General features: G+C 46.8%; 1 gene segment (V, D, J or C); it reads left to right on the top strand.

Annotated features, from left to right (window-relative positions):
- The first annotated feature begins 580 nt into the window (after nucleotides 1–580).
- Nucleotides 581–1,264, top strand: LOC119957695. The segment is given in 2 exon segments: nucleotides 581–701; nucleotides 840–1,264. Coding segments are annotated over 2 exon segments (462 nt in total).
- Nucleotides 1,265–16,471: the final 15,207 nt, after the last annotated feature.

The following is a 16,471-nucleotide window of genomic DNA, read 5'->3' as shown; positions in this document are numbered from 1 at the left end:
TGGAGCTGTGAAGCGATTGTGCTATCCACAATGCTACCGTGCTGCCCATCTTGTAGATGGAATACACTTTAATGCCAGGTGTCATTCTGTTGAATTTGCTTTGAATTCTCTCCAGGTTTTATTCATTCTTTCTGAGCGATCTGGCCAGAGCTGAAAGAATGGCTCACCAGACAAACTTTCCAGTGTTCTCGAAGGTTCCCCATTCCATGTCCCAGGAAAGAAAGGTTAGAATTCCCCGGAACCGTATGTCTGATCCCTGTTCATGACTGTCTCTTTTTAATGATTAGCAGAGCAGGACAACTAAATGTCTTTGCAGCTCCAAACTTCCTCACTAGACACCAGTTAGAAAGTATTCATCTCTCTCTTCCCCAGGCCAACCGCGGATAGCCTCAGAATTCCCCACATGAAACTGCATCTGCCATTGCTTTGCCCACTCGCTTCACCTGTGTCTGCCCCTTTCGGAGCCGCCTGTCCCAATCAGCCAATCATGGGGTGGAACTTTCAGAGGGGCTGGGCTTTGAGAGGGGAAGGGGCCTGGTCATCCAACACTTCATCACTTCCGTTCGCTCTTCCTCGTTTCCTCAATCATTAAAAAAAAACGCTCTGCCCCCAACAGGACTCAACGCTCTTGTTGTAGTTCATTTCGAAAGTCTGCCCGGACAACATGTGTGTGTTACTGACTCTCCTGATCTTATTCCAATGTCAGTGAGACCTTTCCACGAATATTTTTTGGAAACAACTATCCTTTATATTTTCCTTCCTCCCTCCATTATTTCTTTCCTTCTGCACCTCCCAGATTACCCCGGCTCTGACCTCTTTCTCTTCTGTCTCTTTCCCAGACGTGAACTCGCAGACTGTCCGCCAGACTCCCGCCGCTGTCTCCAAATATCCCGGGGACAGTGTGGAACTGCATTGTGTTGTCAAGAGCAGCAGTGACCCGACTATTTTCTGGTACCGACAACACCCGGGGAAGGAGCTGCAGTTGATGTTTTATTCCACTGCTAAAGGTTTCGTGTTACCGAAAGAGCCGGTGGACGGGTTTACCGCCTCGAGACCGAGTGGCTACGAGTTCACCCTGGAGTCCTCCAGCCTGCGGGTTAATCACTCGGCCGTGTATTACTGCGCCTGGAGTCTGCACAGTGACTCAGAGAGATGGAGCAGTTCAACAAAAACTCCAAAGGGTGCAGGAGACAGCTGTGAGCGAGAAAACCAGGCGGTGCTTACAGCAGCTGTGGATTATCGTGCTGACCCTGTATATTTTTGACAATCAGATCAGGATTATTATCAATGTCAGCGATTGGATTTAGATAAACATTGTAAAAGGGGAACTGGAAAAGGGAGAGCGGCATTGATGGAACTCAGAAGTTCTCATTATCAGGAAAAACCGAATATGTTCGGTTCTGTAAAAAAGGGAAGGTTATGGGGGCTGCGCTGATCGAGGTGTTTGACATTATGAAACGGGATTGATAGAGGGAGAGAAACTGTTTCCACTTGTGAGGACACCACATTTAGGAGATCATCAATATAAAATCGTCACGATTAAACCTAATGGGAACTCAGGAGAAAGCTTTGTACACAGAGGCTGCAGGGTATGTGGAACTCGCCACCACAGAGAGTGTCTTAAACAGAACACCGTAGGTGGACCTTAGAGACAAATGATATACTGGATAAGTGGATGAGGGATATGTTGGGATTTCACAGGAGCCCTGCTGGGGCCAATCCATTAGATACATTCAGCGACCAAGGTGGTTTTGAGTGAAACAAATAATGTTCCCTCAACGGGCCAGCAGAGGGCACTGCGTGACCATGAACTATCCGCTTGTCTGCGACAAGCTTTATGGAGGATAGAATGAGGCAATTGACCCCCTGTAGCCTGTTTCTGTGTTTTATCCTTGGAATACCTTCTACTCACAGAATCAAATAAGGTTTATTGTGGAGATCATCGCTTGACAGACCATATTTTTCCTTTTCCATGACGAATTCAAATAGTACTGCCCTGTGGTCGCTCTCAATAAAATGCTCCCCTACTGCTCCCTTAAACACCTGCCCTGCTTTCTTTCCCAGAGCTAGATCCAGCACTGCACCGTGCCTTGTTGGACCCTCAACATGCTAATATAAAAGGCTCTCCTTAATGTATTTCAAGAAAGCTGCTCCCTCTGAAATTGAAATGTACCCAGGAGCCTTGAGCTGTGAGGCAGCATTGCTAACCACTGTGCCACCATGCCCTGCCACTCCAATTTAATCGCACTTGTCCTCGAAACTTTACACAATCTTTCTTTTCAGGTATAACTCCAATTCTCCTTTGCATACCTCAATTGAACCTGACTCCACAGAATGCTCCGTCCAGACTCCAACCACCCTCTGGTTGAATTTCTTTCTACACGTGTGATTGTGAATATGTGTCCTCTCTTGATGTTCTCTCGAGTGGGAACAGATTTTCACTATTTACCTTGTCCATGACCCTCAGGATGTTGAATACCTCTATCAAATCTTCTCTCGACCCACTGTTCCCCAAGAATAATTGTCCCAACCTCTCTAATATGTCCTCAGAGGAATCATTCTTAGGAATCTCGTTTCTATTCCCTCCGATGCCTTCATATCCAACTTCAAGTATTATGCCCAGACTGGATGCCGTCTTCAGATGAGGCAAATCTAGTTTCCTCTCCAAGTTTAACATGGCCATCTTACTCTTGCACTCAATCCCCTATTGATAAAACCTAGGAAATTATGGTGTACTGAGGTGATGCATTTTGGGAGATCAAATGACGGCAGGACATACTCAGTTCATGGTAGGGAGTTGGGGAAAGTTACATAACAAAAGACCTAGCAGTGCAGGTTCATAGCTCCTTGTAGATCGAGTCGCAGGTGGACAGGGTGGTGAAGAAGGCATTCAGCATGCGAGGTGTGTTGGCCAGAATATTGAATACAGGAGTTGAGACATCTTGTTGAAGTTGTAGAAGACATTGATAAGACCACACATGGAATACTGTGTCCAGTTCTAGACACCCTATTACAGGAAATATATTGTTAAACCAGAAAGAGTGCAAAAGGGCTTTACGAGGATGCTACCAGGACTTGATGGTCTGAGTTATAAGGAGAGGCTGGATAGACTGGGACATTTTTCCCTCGAGCGTAGGAGGCTTAGGGGTAATCTTATAGAGGCCTATAAAATAATGAGGAGCAGAGATAAGTTAGATAGTCCACATATTTTCCCAAACGTTGAGGAGTCTGGAACTAGAGGGCATAGGTTTAAGGTGAGAGGGGAGAGATAAAAACGAGACCAGAGGGAAAATCTCTTCACACAGAGGGTGTTGAGAACCTGGATTGGCTTCCAGAGGCAGTGGTAGAGGCTGGTACAATTTTTCCCTTGTACAAGCAGTTAGACAGTTACATGGGCAGGGTGGGTATCCAGGGATATGGGCCAAATGCGGGCATGTGGGACTAACTTAGTGATAGAAACTAGGCAGCATGGACAAACTGGGCCAATGGGCCTGTTTCCATGCTGTAAACATCTATGACTCTATCTATGACTATCTATGAATATATGCATGAAAACTTGTTTCAACATCACCAACCACTGCCAATGCTTTCTGCACATATACACTGAGGTCCCTCTGCTCCGGCTCTTCCTTTAGAGTTTCTCCCTTTATTTCTCCCATACCTCTGCCCCATCCCCATAGCCACACTTAATCCTTGGGCACTCAGGGGCAATGTGGAGTCGCCAATCTACCTAACCTTCACATCTGTCTCTCTAGATTCCTCCTGCCAAAATGAACCTCCTCACACGTCTCTGCATTAACCTCGATCTGCCACTTGCCTACCCAATCAACCAACATGTCTATGTCCTTTTCACGTTCAAGCCGATCCTCCCCTACTTGCCAACACTTCCAATCTTCCTATCATCTGCAAATTTGAAATCATGCTCAGCACACCAGACGCTGAAAATACACAATCAGCTCCACTGCAATATGTTTCTTCAGGAGGGAATACAGAAAACCTATAAAATTATGAAGGGACTGGATAAGATAGAAGCAGGTAGGTTGTATCCATTGGCGGGTGAAATTAGAACTCGGCGACGTAGCCTCAAAATTAGGGAGAGCAGATTTTAGACTGAGTTGAGGAGGAACTTGTTCACAGACAGAGAACATACAGTGCAGAAGGAGGCCATTCGCCCCATCGAGTCCGACCCACTTAAGCCCTCAATTCCACCCTCTCTCCGTAACTCAATAACCCCTCCTAACCTTTTTGGAGACTCAGGGCAATTTATCATGGCCAATCCACCTAGCCTGCACGTCGTTGGACTGTGGGAGGAAACCGGAGCACCCGGAGGAAACCCACGCACACACGGGGAGCACGTGCAGACTCCGCACAGACAGTGACCCAGCAGGGAATCGAACACGGGGCCCTGGCGCAGCGGAGCTGCAGTGCTATCCAGTTGTGCTACCGTTCTGCCCTGACTCAAAGGGTTGTGAATCTGTGGAATTCCTTGTCCAGTGAAGCAGTTGAGGCTAACTCATTGGATGTTTTTTGAGGCAAAGGTGGATAGATTTTTGTCAGGGCATTAAGAGTTGCGGTGAGCGGGCGGGAAAGTGGAGCTGACTCCACAAAAAGATCAGCAATGATCTTATTGAATTGTGGGGCAGGCCCCAGGGGCCAGCTGGCCTACTCCTGCTCGTAGTTCTTATGTTCTTATGTCTACGTCTTGTGCCCTGTGCCCCTGTAGTTTTATCTCTAACATTTGGTATTATTCTGACCACCTGCTGGGTCCGATATATTCGCCCTGTGGTCCGCTTCCCACCAGCAGAGCAGTGTTTCCGATGCTTGCGGTTCTGTAAGAATTCCAGGAGAACATTCCCCATTTTGTATGACATTCTATTGATGTAAAGGCTGAATTCGATTAGGTTCCATGATTCCATCTTGCCTCATTCTGTGTTTCACATTGTTTGTGTTTGTGGACACTTAAATTCCCTTGTTGCTCCACAACTCACTCATTCTCATAAATTGGAAACTGCCCTGAATAATCTCCCTGAGGTGCACAGTGGAGAAACCGAATTAAACTCTGTTGGGTTTAACCCCCCCCCCCCCCCCCCCCACTGACACTTTTTAATGATTTAATCATGGCTGATGTGTTTGTAAACCCCAATTTTCTGTTGAAATTTCCAATTCAATTCCACCCTCGAAAGTTTTTTTTACAGCGGACACTGTTCCAGTTGGTGTCACTAAATGCCTCCTGACATCAGTACTGACCAGCTTGCTGTTAATTTGAAGATTCTGTCCCTTGATCTGGAACTCCAGCATCCGCACTCCCCCAGCTCATCCCAAACCGTCATCATCCATAGCGGCACGGTGGCACATTGGTTAGCATTGCTGCCTCACAGCGCCAGGGACATGGGTTCAATTTCGACCCTGGGTGACTGCGCGGTGTTTGCACGTTCTCCCCGTGTCTGCATAGGTTTCCTCCGGGTGCTCCGGTTTCCTCCCGCAGGTTAGGTGGATTGGCCATGCTAAATTGCCTTTAGTGTCCAACAGGTTAGTTAGGGTTCCTGGCTTATGGGGATAGAGTGGGTGCCTGACCCGAGGTGGGGTGCGCTTCGACAGACCGAATGGCCTCCTCCTGCGTTGTCAGAAGTCTATGAAATCTTTGAAAATGTTCATCTCCATCGACCCGAAAGGCCACACTTTATAAGGCTATTCAGCTAACTCTTCTAATTTAAGGTCACAGATAATGTCCCAGTGGGGATGATAAAATTGCTGAGCTCGGCCCGGAGATTACGTGATAAGTGTCCATGATCTCTGTGAAAAAGTCCAAACCTATAGAAACTCAAGCGCCGCTGCTCACACATTGACACAGAAGAGGGGCTGTTGGGGTTTGTGGACCCAGGCATATGAGGAGGCAGAGACACGTGCTGCTGGACGATGAAGCTATTGCTGCCAGAGGAGGATGTTTGCAAGAGGATGTTTCTGGCACAATGGAGCTTGTGGGGATTTAAGACCCATTGAGGCAGCAACGTGGACCTCGTGTCGGAAACTCATTGGGAAATGCACAGAGACTGGCTGAAAACACTTTGGAAGAACATCGGAAGATTCAGCTTGGTGTGGCACTGGAAAGGGAAGTCTTGGAAATTCAGGAGGAACTTGAGACTACCTACCAAAGAACAATGAAAAGTAGAGGACAGGAACAGGCCCTTCGGCCCTCCAAGCCCGTGCCGACCATGCTGCCCATCTAAACTAAAATCTTCTACACTTTCTGGGACCGTCTCCCTCTATTCCCATCCTATTCATGTATTTGTCAAGATGCCCCTCAAATGTCACTATCGTCCCTGCTTCCACCACCTCTTCCGGCAGTGAGTTCCAGGCACCCACTACCCTCTGTGTAAAAAACGTGCCTCGTATATTACCTCTAAACCTTGCGCCTCGCACCTTAAACTTGTGACCCCGAGTAATTGACCACTCTACAGTGGGAAAAAGCCTCTGAGTATCGACTCTGTCTATCCCCTCACACTTCGGTAGACCTCTATCAGGTCGCCCCTCAACCTCCGTCGTTCCAGTGAGAACAAACGGAGTTTATTCAACAGCTCCTCATAGCTAATGCCCTCCATACCGGGCAACCTCCTGGTAAATCTCTTCTGCACCCTCTCTAAAGCCTCCACATCTTTCTGGTAGTGTGGCGACCAGAATTGAACACTATACTCCAAGTATGGCTTAACTAAGGTTCTATACAGCTGCAACATGACTTGCCAATTCTTATACTCAATGCTCTGGCCACTTAAGGCAAGCATGCCTTATGCCTTCTTGACTACCTCCTCCACCTGTGTTGCCCCTTTCAGTGACCTGTGGACCTGTACACCTAGATCTCTCTGACTTTCAATACTCTTGAGGGTTCTACCATTCACTGTATATTCCCTACCAGCATCAGACCTTCCAAAATGCATTACCTCACATTTGTCCGGATTAAACTCCATCTGCCATCTCTCTGCCCAAGTCTCAAAACGATCTAAATCCTGCTGTATCCTCTGACAGTCCTCATCACTATCCACAATTCCACCAAGCTTTGTGCCATCTGCAAACTTACCCATCAGACCAGTTACATTTTCCTCCAAATCGTTTATATAGACTACGAACAGCAAAGGTCCCAGCACTGATCCCTGTGGAACACCACTAGTCACAGCCCTCCAATTAGAAAAGCACCCTTCCATTGCTTTTCAACTGAAAATTGCTACTCTCTGCCTTCTATGACCCAGCCAGTTCTGTATCCACCTTGACAGCTCATACCTGATCCAGTGTGACTTCACCTTGTGTACCAGTTTACCAAGAGGGACATTGTCAAAGGACTTACTGAAGTCCATATAGACAACACCGACTGCCTTACCTGCATCAATCGGCTTTGTGACCTCTTCGAAAAACTCTATCAAGTTAGTGAGACACGACCTCCCCTTCACAAAACCATGCTGGCTCTCACCAATACGTCCATTTTCTTCCAAACGAGAGCATTTCCTGTCCCGAAGAATTCTCTCCAGTAATTTCCCTACCACTGACGTAAGGCTCACCGGCCTGTAGTTCTCTGGATTATCCATGCTATCCTTCTTAAACTAAGGAACAACATTCGCTCATCTCCAGTCATCCGGGACATCGCCTGAAGACAGTGCAGATCCAAAGATTTCGGTCAAGGCAACAGCAATTCCCTCTCTAGACTCCTTCAGTATTCTGGGGTAGATCCCATCAGGCCCTGGGGACTTATCTATCTTAATATTTTTCAAGACGCCCAACACCTCGTCTTCCTGTATCTCAATCTGACCCAGGCTATCTACATACCCTTCTCCAGATGCAACATCCACCAATTCCTTCTCGTTGGCGAATACTGATGCAAAGTATTCATTTAGTAGTTCGCCCATTTCCTCTGGCTCCACACATAGATTCCCTCCCCTGTCCTTCAGTGGGCCCATCCTTTCCCTGGTTACCCTTTTGCTTTTTATGTATGTGTAAAAACCCTTGGGATTTTCCTTAACCCTATTTGCCAATGACTTTTCGTGACCCCTTCTAGCCCTCCTGACTCCTTGCTTACGTTCCTTCCTACATTCCTTATATTCCACACAGGCTTTGTCTGTTCCCAGCCTTCTAGCCCTGACAAATGCTTCTTTTTTCTTTTTGACGAGGCCAACAATATCGCTCGTTATTCAAGGTTCCCGAAATTTGCCTTATTTATCCTTCTTCCGCACAGGAACATGCCGATCCTGAATTCCTTTCAACTGAAATTTGAAAGCCTCCCATATGTCAGATGTTGATTTACTCCCAAACATCCGCCCCCAATCTATGTTCTTCAGTTCCCGCCTAATATTGTAATAATTAGCCTTCCCCCAATTTAGCACATTCACCCTCGGACCACTCTTATCCTTGTCCACCAGCACGTTAAAACTTACTGAATTGTGGTCACTGTTCCCGAAATTCTCCCCCTACTGAAACCTCTACCACCTGACCGGGCTCATTCCCCAATACCAGGCCAGTACTGCCCCTTCCCAGGTTGGACTGTCTACATATTGTTTTAAGTAGCCCTCCTGGATGCTCCTTACAACCTCTACCCCGTCTAAGCCCCTTTTGAGTCCCAGTCAATATTGGGGAAGTTGAAGTCTCCCATCACAACAACCCTGTTGTTTTTACTCGTTTCCAAAATCTGTCTACCTATCTGCTCCTCTATCTCTCGCTGGCTGTTGGGAAGCCAGTAGTAAACACCCAACATTGTGACTGCACCCTTCTTATTCCTGATTTCTACTCATATAGCCTCGCTGCCCTCTGAGGTACCCTCCCATAGTACAGCGGTGATATTCTCCCACACCAGTAGCGCAACTCCTCCACCCCTTTTACATCCCCCACTGCCCCACCTGAAACATCTAAATCCTGGAACGTTTAGCTGCCAATCGTGTCCTTCCCTCAACCAGGTCTCTGCAATGGCAACAACATCATAGTTCCAAGTACTAATCCAAGCTCTAAGTTCATCTGCCTTACCTGTGATACTTCTTGCCTTAAAACATATGAACTTCAGGCCACCAGACCCGCAGTTTTTAGCAATATCTCCCTGTCTGCTCTTCCTCATATCCATAATGGCCCTATTCCCTAGTTCTCCCTCAATGCTTTCACCTTCTGACCTATTGCTCCGGTACCCACCCCCCTGCCATACTAGTTTAAACCCTTCCGTGTGACATGAGCAAATTTCGCGGCCAGGATATTTATCCTCTCCAGTTTAGATGCAACCCGTCCTTCTTATACAGGTCACACCTGCCCCGGAAGAACTCCCAGTGGTGCAGATAACGGAAGCTCTCCCTCCTTCACCAGCTGTTTAGCCACATATTTAGCTGCTCCATCTTCCTGTTACTAGCCTCACTGGCAGGTGGCACACGGAGTAATCCCAAGATTACAACCCCAGAGGTCCTGTCGTTTAACTTTCTGCCTAGCTCCCTGAACTCCTGCTGCAGGACCTCATGCCCCTTCCTGCCTATGTCGTTCGTACCAATATGTACAACGACCTCTGCCTGTTTGCCCTCCCCTTCAGGATTCCCGCTACCCGTTCGGAGACATCCTGGACCCTGGCACCAGGGAGGAAACACACCATCCTTGAGTCTCTTTCATGTCTACAGAAGCGCCCATCTGTCCCCCTGACTATAGAGTCCCCTATGACTATTACTCTTCTGCGCTTTGACCCTCCCTGCTGAACATCAGAACCTGCCGTGGTGCCACTGCTTTCGCTGTTGCTGTTTTCCGCTGATAGGCTATCCCCCCCCGACAGTACCCAAAGGGGTATACCTGTTCAAGAGGGGGACAACCCCAGGGGATTCCTGCACTGACTGTCCGCCCTTTCTAGTGGTCACCCATTTCTCTGCCTGGACCTTGGGTGTGACCACATTTATATAACTGCTATCGATGATGCTTTCCGCCACCTGCATGCTCCTAAGTGAATCCAACTGCTGCTCCAACCAAATCATGCGGCCTGTGAGGAGCCAGTTGGGTGCACGTTCTGCAGATTAAGCCATCCTGGACGCTGGATGCCTCCTGGACCTGACACATCTCACAGTCAGAGCAATGCACCCCTCTAATTGACATTGCATCAATTAATTAGTAAATTAAATTTAACATTTTTAAAAATTACTGTTAACTATATGTTTCCGAGCACTAGATTTCTACTATAAATCTGAAAGCTAAATACAGTACTCTCCGATCTTTGGCTCAGATACACCTGTAAATTATAATTAAGTAATCAAGTAATTATGTTTAATTAGATTAACAATGCTTAATTTTTAAATTTAGTGTAGATTCCCAACCAGCCAATCGGGTCACAGCTTTACTGGGATGTCACTTCAGTTCCCCCGCCCCCACACAATGTGAAAAGGTAATAAAAATAAAAATAAATACAAATAAAGTTGATAGACAATATAAACAAGAGGGAACGAACAGGGGAATCAGTGAAAAGACCCGAGTTACACTGAATTTCCAAAATGTCTTTACAGAGTGCGCTCTAAAACAATGAAACTCATCATTGCCTGGGACATGAATAGGATCAGTCCGAGTCCAGAAAGGACCCCGAGACTCTAGCCGTTCAATTTGATTGCACTGATCTGTACCTGCACTCTATCTACCCAGCTCCGAGAATCAAGGGAAATTGCGCTAGTTGTGCAAAGTGCCCCATGATGTAACCCTCTGGGACCTGCGATCAATCTGGTGATTCCTCCTCCTGCAGTTTGTCCGGGATAATCTATCCAGGCGCTGGAACACATACCCGTCTGGGGTCTTGCTCAGCTTCTCAAACTGGAGCAGAACCTCCCTCATTCGATTATGAGCTCCCCGGAATTCATCGGAATCGGAGGAATTACAGGGCAGAAGGAGGTCATTGGGCCCATCGAGTCCGCACCGGCCCTCACCCCGTAACCCTGACCACAACTCCAACCTCTCCCCTTAACCCTGTAACCCCACTGAACCTTTTTGGACACTGAGGGGAAATTTAGCACGGCCAATCTACCTAACCTGCACAGCTTTGGACTGTGGGAGGAAACCGGAGCACACAGAGGAAACCCACGCAGACACTGGGAGAACGTAGAGACTCCACACAGACAGTCAGCCAAGCCAGGAATCGAACCCGGGACTCTGGAGCTATGAAGCAACTGTGCTAACCACTGTGCTGCCGAGCCCCCATACAATTGAAGGCGAGCATTTCATTAGGTTTTGATATTTGTTGTACATGTTTATCCGTGTTTCGGGAGTCTAGTACAGCTACAGAAATGAATTCACTAGCTGCTCCACAGACCGTCTCTTCTCACCAGTTAGACAGTGCTGATCTCTCGCTTCACCCTGCCCCGGAGGAGCATGGACTTGTTCACATGAAACTGCATCTGCCATGGATTTACCCACTTCTTGAAACAGTGACGCGTTCGAAAACGCCTGTTTTCATTGCACCAGTTGCAGCCAGTGACAGTGTCAGGGGCGTATTCAAACGTATACTCCCCCTTGACACGTATTTACTTGAATAATTTGAAAGGAGACGGTCTCATTCCAGCAGGACTAGAGCCTTATTTACTCGATTTCCAGTTTGCAAAACAAATTGCAAGTGAACATGTATCTGTTACTGAGCCTCGTCAATTTATTACAATGTGAATGTCTTTCCTTGCAATTTTTTTGGCATCATCATTTATCCTTTAATTTCTTTCTAATTTCCTTCCTCCTATTCTCTAATTCTCCCTCTTTATTGACTCCCTCACCTCCCCATATCTTTTTCAGACGTCAACTCAGCGACAGTCCATCAGACTCCTAACAATGTCTGCAAATCCCCTGGAGAGACAGTGGAACTGAAGTGCACTGCGGAGGGAGCCAGTAGCGGTGACATGTTCTGGTACAGACAACACCTCGGGAGGGGGCTGCAGCTGATGTTTTATTCAGCAACTACAGCAAGTGTGATTCAGCCGGGGACGGTGGACAGTTTCAACGCAGAACGACCGAGTGGCTCCCAGTTCAACCTGAAGTCCTCCGGCCTGCGGGTGAATCACTCGGCCATGTATTACTGCGCCTGGAGTCTTCACAGTGACTCAGAGAGATGGAGCAGTTCAACAAAAACCCCAAAGGCAGCAAGAAACAGCTGTGAGCGACAAAACCAGGCGGTGTTGCATTCTTGTACAATGAACGTGATTGTGACAATAAACAATTAAAAAGTGATATAGGATGGGTATCTGGGGATGGATTGACAAACATAACAGGAGAATTGAAAGGATTGACTGCGGAAAACTGTTTGGGGTTCAATTATTGACTGTGTAATTATTCTCCAGAGTAACAACAGGCGGCGCTCGGTGACCATGAAAGGAGAGCAGTGTGTCGTACATTGTTTAAAAGGGACACAGGGACTATTCGGCTCCTGTGAACCTACGAAACAGCGTAAGAAAGAAGGTCATTGAGACTCTTTGGACTTGCTATTGAGGAACATGAAGAGCCCATTCAGCCCCTCACAACCAAAGGGTCATTCATCCTCCTTTGAATTTGTTGCTCAGGGACATCAGGAGGCCATTCAGCACTTCAAGTCTGTGAAGGAGCCGGTCCAGCATCTTGGGATTTATCAATCATTGACTGAGATCATGACCGCTCTGTTACTAATTACCGTCTTCCCGTCTTTCTCCCTAAATCTTGAGGTGCTAGTTTAGTAGGAAAACGATATTTTTTTGTGTTGAAAGCTCCCATTCACCCAGACAGAGTCAGACTTCCACATTTCCTCTGATGTTTTTGTCAATAGATGTCTCCAGACATCTTTCTTTCTTTCTTTGTTTCTTTCTTTGTTTCTTTCTTTGTTTCTTTCTTTCTTTCTATCTTTATTTATTTATTTATATCTATCTTTCTTTCTTTCCTTCTTTCTTTCTTTCCTTCTTTCTATCTTTCATCTTGGTTCTTCACCAAGCAGAGGGTCTCATCTCCTGATCTCCTCTCCCTGTCTCTTTCTCAGATGTGAAGTCTCAGATTATCCGCCAGACTCCCGCCGCCCTCTCCAGATGTCCAGGGGAGAGATTGAGATTGAGCTGCAGTGTGGAGGGCAGTTGCAGCAACATCTACATGTTCTGGTACAGACAATACTCCCTCCGAGCTGCAGCTAATGTTTTATTCTAATGCTGCAAATTATGTCGATCCAGACAGGGCAATGGACAGTTTCACATTGAGGGGACCCAGTGAATAAGACCAACCTGGGCAGGGGGTGACGCGCTCGGACTGGAGTCTTCGCAGTGACTGAGAGAGATGGAACCATACAACAAGAACCCTAAAGGCATCGGAAAACAGCGGTGGGGGTGGGGTGGGGGGGGGGGGGAGGGGGGCAGGAACCTGCAATGGGTCCAAAAGTGAGCATGGACAATCCACCTAACTTGCACATATTTTGCACTGTGGGAGGAAACCGGAGAATCCGGAGGAAACCAATGCAGTCATGGGGAGAAAGTGCAAACTCCTCATACAGAGTGACCCGAGCCCCCAATTCCCTGGCAATGTGAGGCAATGGCGCTTTCAACCCATAGATGGGACGAATAGCCACCTTCTGCACTGTAAGGATTCAATCATTCTATGATAGTCCACGTAATGTCTCCCTAAAGTCCTATACTTCCTATGCTTACTTACTATTATCTTCTAAACCCTTGCAATAAACTCCAATGTTTCATTCACCTTCACTTGCTGTACCTGTAGACTAACTCTTTGTGAATCATTAACCAGGACAGTCAGGTCCCTCTGTGTCTCAGATTTCTGCTGCTCCACTCCAGTCTCCCGCTCTGTTCATGAATGATCTGGACCGGCCTGTTCCAGCCCTTGCAAGCGACCATCTTTCAGGTCTCAATCTCTGAACCAGCATGTTGCATATTAAATTTAAATCGAAATACAGCTGAGGTGGAAAATCTGAAAGAACAATCGCAAATGATGTAAATAATCAGCGGGTCGGGCCGTATCTGTGAAGTGAGAATCAGAGTTAACGTTTCCAATACAATATAGTATAACTTTTCTCAACAAGAGTCATTTGGAATCGAAATGTGAACTGTTTCTGTCTCCACAGATGCTGCCAGACCTGCTAAGCTAAGCATTTACAACACTTCCTTTCAATTTGCACTGATTACAAGATTGAGTAACAGAAGTTGGCATGGCAGTGAAGGGGCGATGGGCCTAGAACTTGGGAGCTATGGATCCAGGTCCCTGTGAATCCTCCTTCACTGCCTGTGGTTGGGCAGCAGCTGAGATCAGAGCCCCTTTACTTTTCAATGCAGTTTCCTTGCACAGAGAATTACGTAGAGAAAGACAGAGTGCAGCGAGAGAGATTGAGAGAGGAATAGTCACAGTAAGGGCGGGAGATAATTCTGCAGAATCAGTTTTTAACTCTTTTAAAAATAAAATTTAGAGTCCCCAATTCATTTTTTCCAATTAAAGGGCAATTTAGATTGGCCAATCCATCTACCCTTCACATCTTTGTGTTGTGGGGGGTGAGACACATGCAGACACGGGGAGAATGTGCAAACTCCACACCGACAGTGATCGAACCTGGGCTCTCGGCGCCATGCGGCAGCAGTGCTAACCTCTAGGCCACCGCGTCGTCACCAGCCTTTCTAATTCACCCTTTCCTGAATTGTCTGCTCAGAAGTTAAAACGGATTCCCTTTAGAATCTACCGAGGGTTCTCTACAATGAAACAGAACGTGCTCAGGTTTCTGATTAGCGGGGCAACTAAATGCCTTTGTAACTCCACAGTTCTTCAGAGTTAAGTATTATTCCTCTTCCGCTTCATAAGGCCTGACCGCGGATGACCTCAGAATTTCCCACATGAAACTGCATCTGCTATTGCTTTGCCCACTCGCTTCACCTGTCTCTCTCGATTTTGGAGTCGCCTGTTCCCATCAGCCAATCATGGGCCTTTCAATCAGAGTAGGAGGAGCCTGGTCACCCACAAGGACGTCAGTTCGGAAAAAACGTCATGACTCATTGACGTCGAAAAAGCAACAAGATGCAACGCTGTTGACTTAGTTCATTCGTTATTCGAATAAAGCCTGCCAGACAACATGTATGCGTTACTGAGTCTCCTGATCTTATTTCAATGTGAGTGATTATTAACAAGGAACTTTTCTTTCCTCTTAGTTTTTTCTTTCTATCTTCCCTTCTGCATCTCCCAGATTACCCCGGTTCTGACCTCTTCCTCTCTTGTGTCTTCCCCAGACGTGAACTCGCAGACTGTCCGCCAGACTCCCGCAGCTGTCTCTAAATATCCCGGGGACAGTGTGGAACTGCATTGCGGTGTCCAGGGCAACAGTAACCCTGATATGTTCTGGTACAGACAATACCCGGGGAAGGAGCTTCAGTTTATGTTTTACTCTGCGCTTAGCGGTGATGTGGATTTGAGTAACCCGGTGGACGGTTTCACCGCCAAGAGACCGAGTGGCTCCGAGCTCAAACTGGCGACCTCCAGCCTACGGGTGGATCACTCGGCCGTGTATTACTGCGCCTGGAGTCTTCACAGTGACTCAGAGAGATGGAGCAGTTCAACAAAAACCCGAAAGGGTGCAGGGGACAGCTGTGAGCGAGAAAACCGCGCGGTGCTTTCAGCAGCTGTAGTTTGCCGTGCTGAGTGACTATATTTTTGGCAACAGGATCAAGATTATTATCAATGTCAGTGATTGGATTTAGATGAGCATTGGAAAAGGGGAACTGGAAAATGGACAGCGGTATTGACAGAACTGTTATAAATATCAGGGATAACAGAACATGTTCGTTTCTGTAGAAAAGGGACGGTTTGGGGGCTGCGCTGATCGAAGTGTTTGCCATTATGAATCGGGTTCGATAGCTGTTTCCATTTGTGGAGACACCAGATTTAGGAGATCATCAATATAAAATCGTCACGAGAAAGATCGAATCGGAATTCAGGAGATAGATTCCCATAGGCTGCTGGGAATGTGGAACTCGCCACAATGTCTTCAGGTGAACAGCGGAGGTACATTTAAGAGTTGAATAATAAAGTGGATAAACAGACGATGGAGAAAAGACTAAAAAGGAAAGCTGTCAGGATATAACATGAACCCATCTGGCACTAATTTATTGAACACATTCAGCGTAAAAAGGGGCCAGTTTGTTGGGAAAAGCTGATATTTGACTCAACCATGTCTTTATTACTGAACGGGAACGCGGGTGGTTCGGAGCAATGTTGGTCAGTGAAAGACTGAAAGTGCGGATATTGTCAGTGAGTATTAGAACATGGCAGACATGTTGAATAATTACTTTGCATCAGCATTTGCAATAGAGAAGGAGGATAACTTGTAGGAGAAATGAAAACCCGGGGACATCAGTTGAGGATGGGGGACAAAGAGGAAATAAAATTAATCAATAAAACATTGACAATGCGATAATTAATGGAGCTAAAGAGTGACAAATCCTCAGGACCAGGTTTTATCCGAGAGTGTTAAAGGAAGTAGAGGAACACATTGAGATGCCCT

This window comes from Scyliorhinus canicula, chromosome 27, assembly GCF_902713615.1.
Source record: "Scyliorhinus canicula chromosome 27, sScyCan1.1, whole genome shotgun sequence".
In the NCBI taxonomy this organism is placed as follows: domain Eukaryota; kingdom Metazoa; phylum Chordata; class Chondrichthyes; order Carcharhiniformes; family Scyliorhinidae; genus Scyliorhinus; species Scyliorhinus canicula.
The sequence above is the reverse complement of the archived record's forward strand: the minus strand, read 5'-3'. Positions and strand labels throughout refer to the sequence as shown.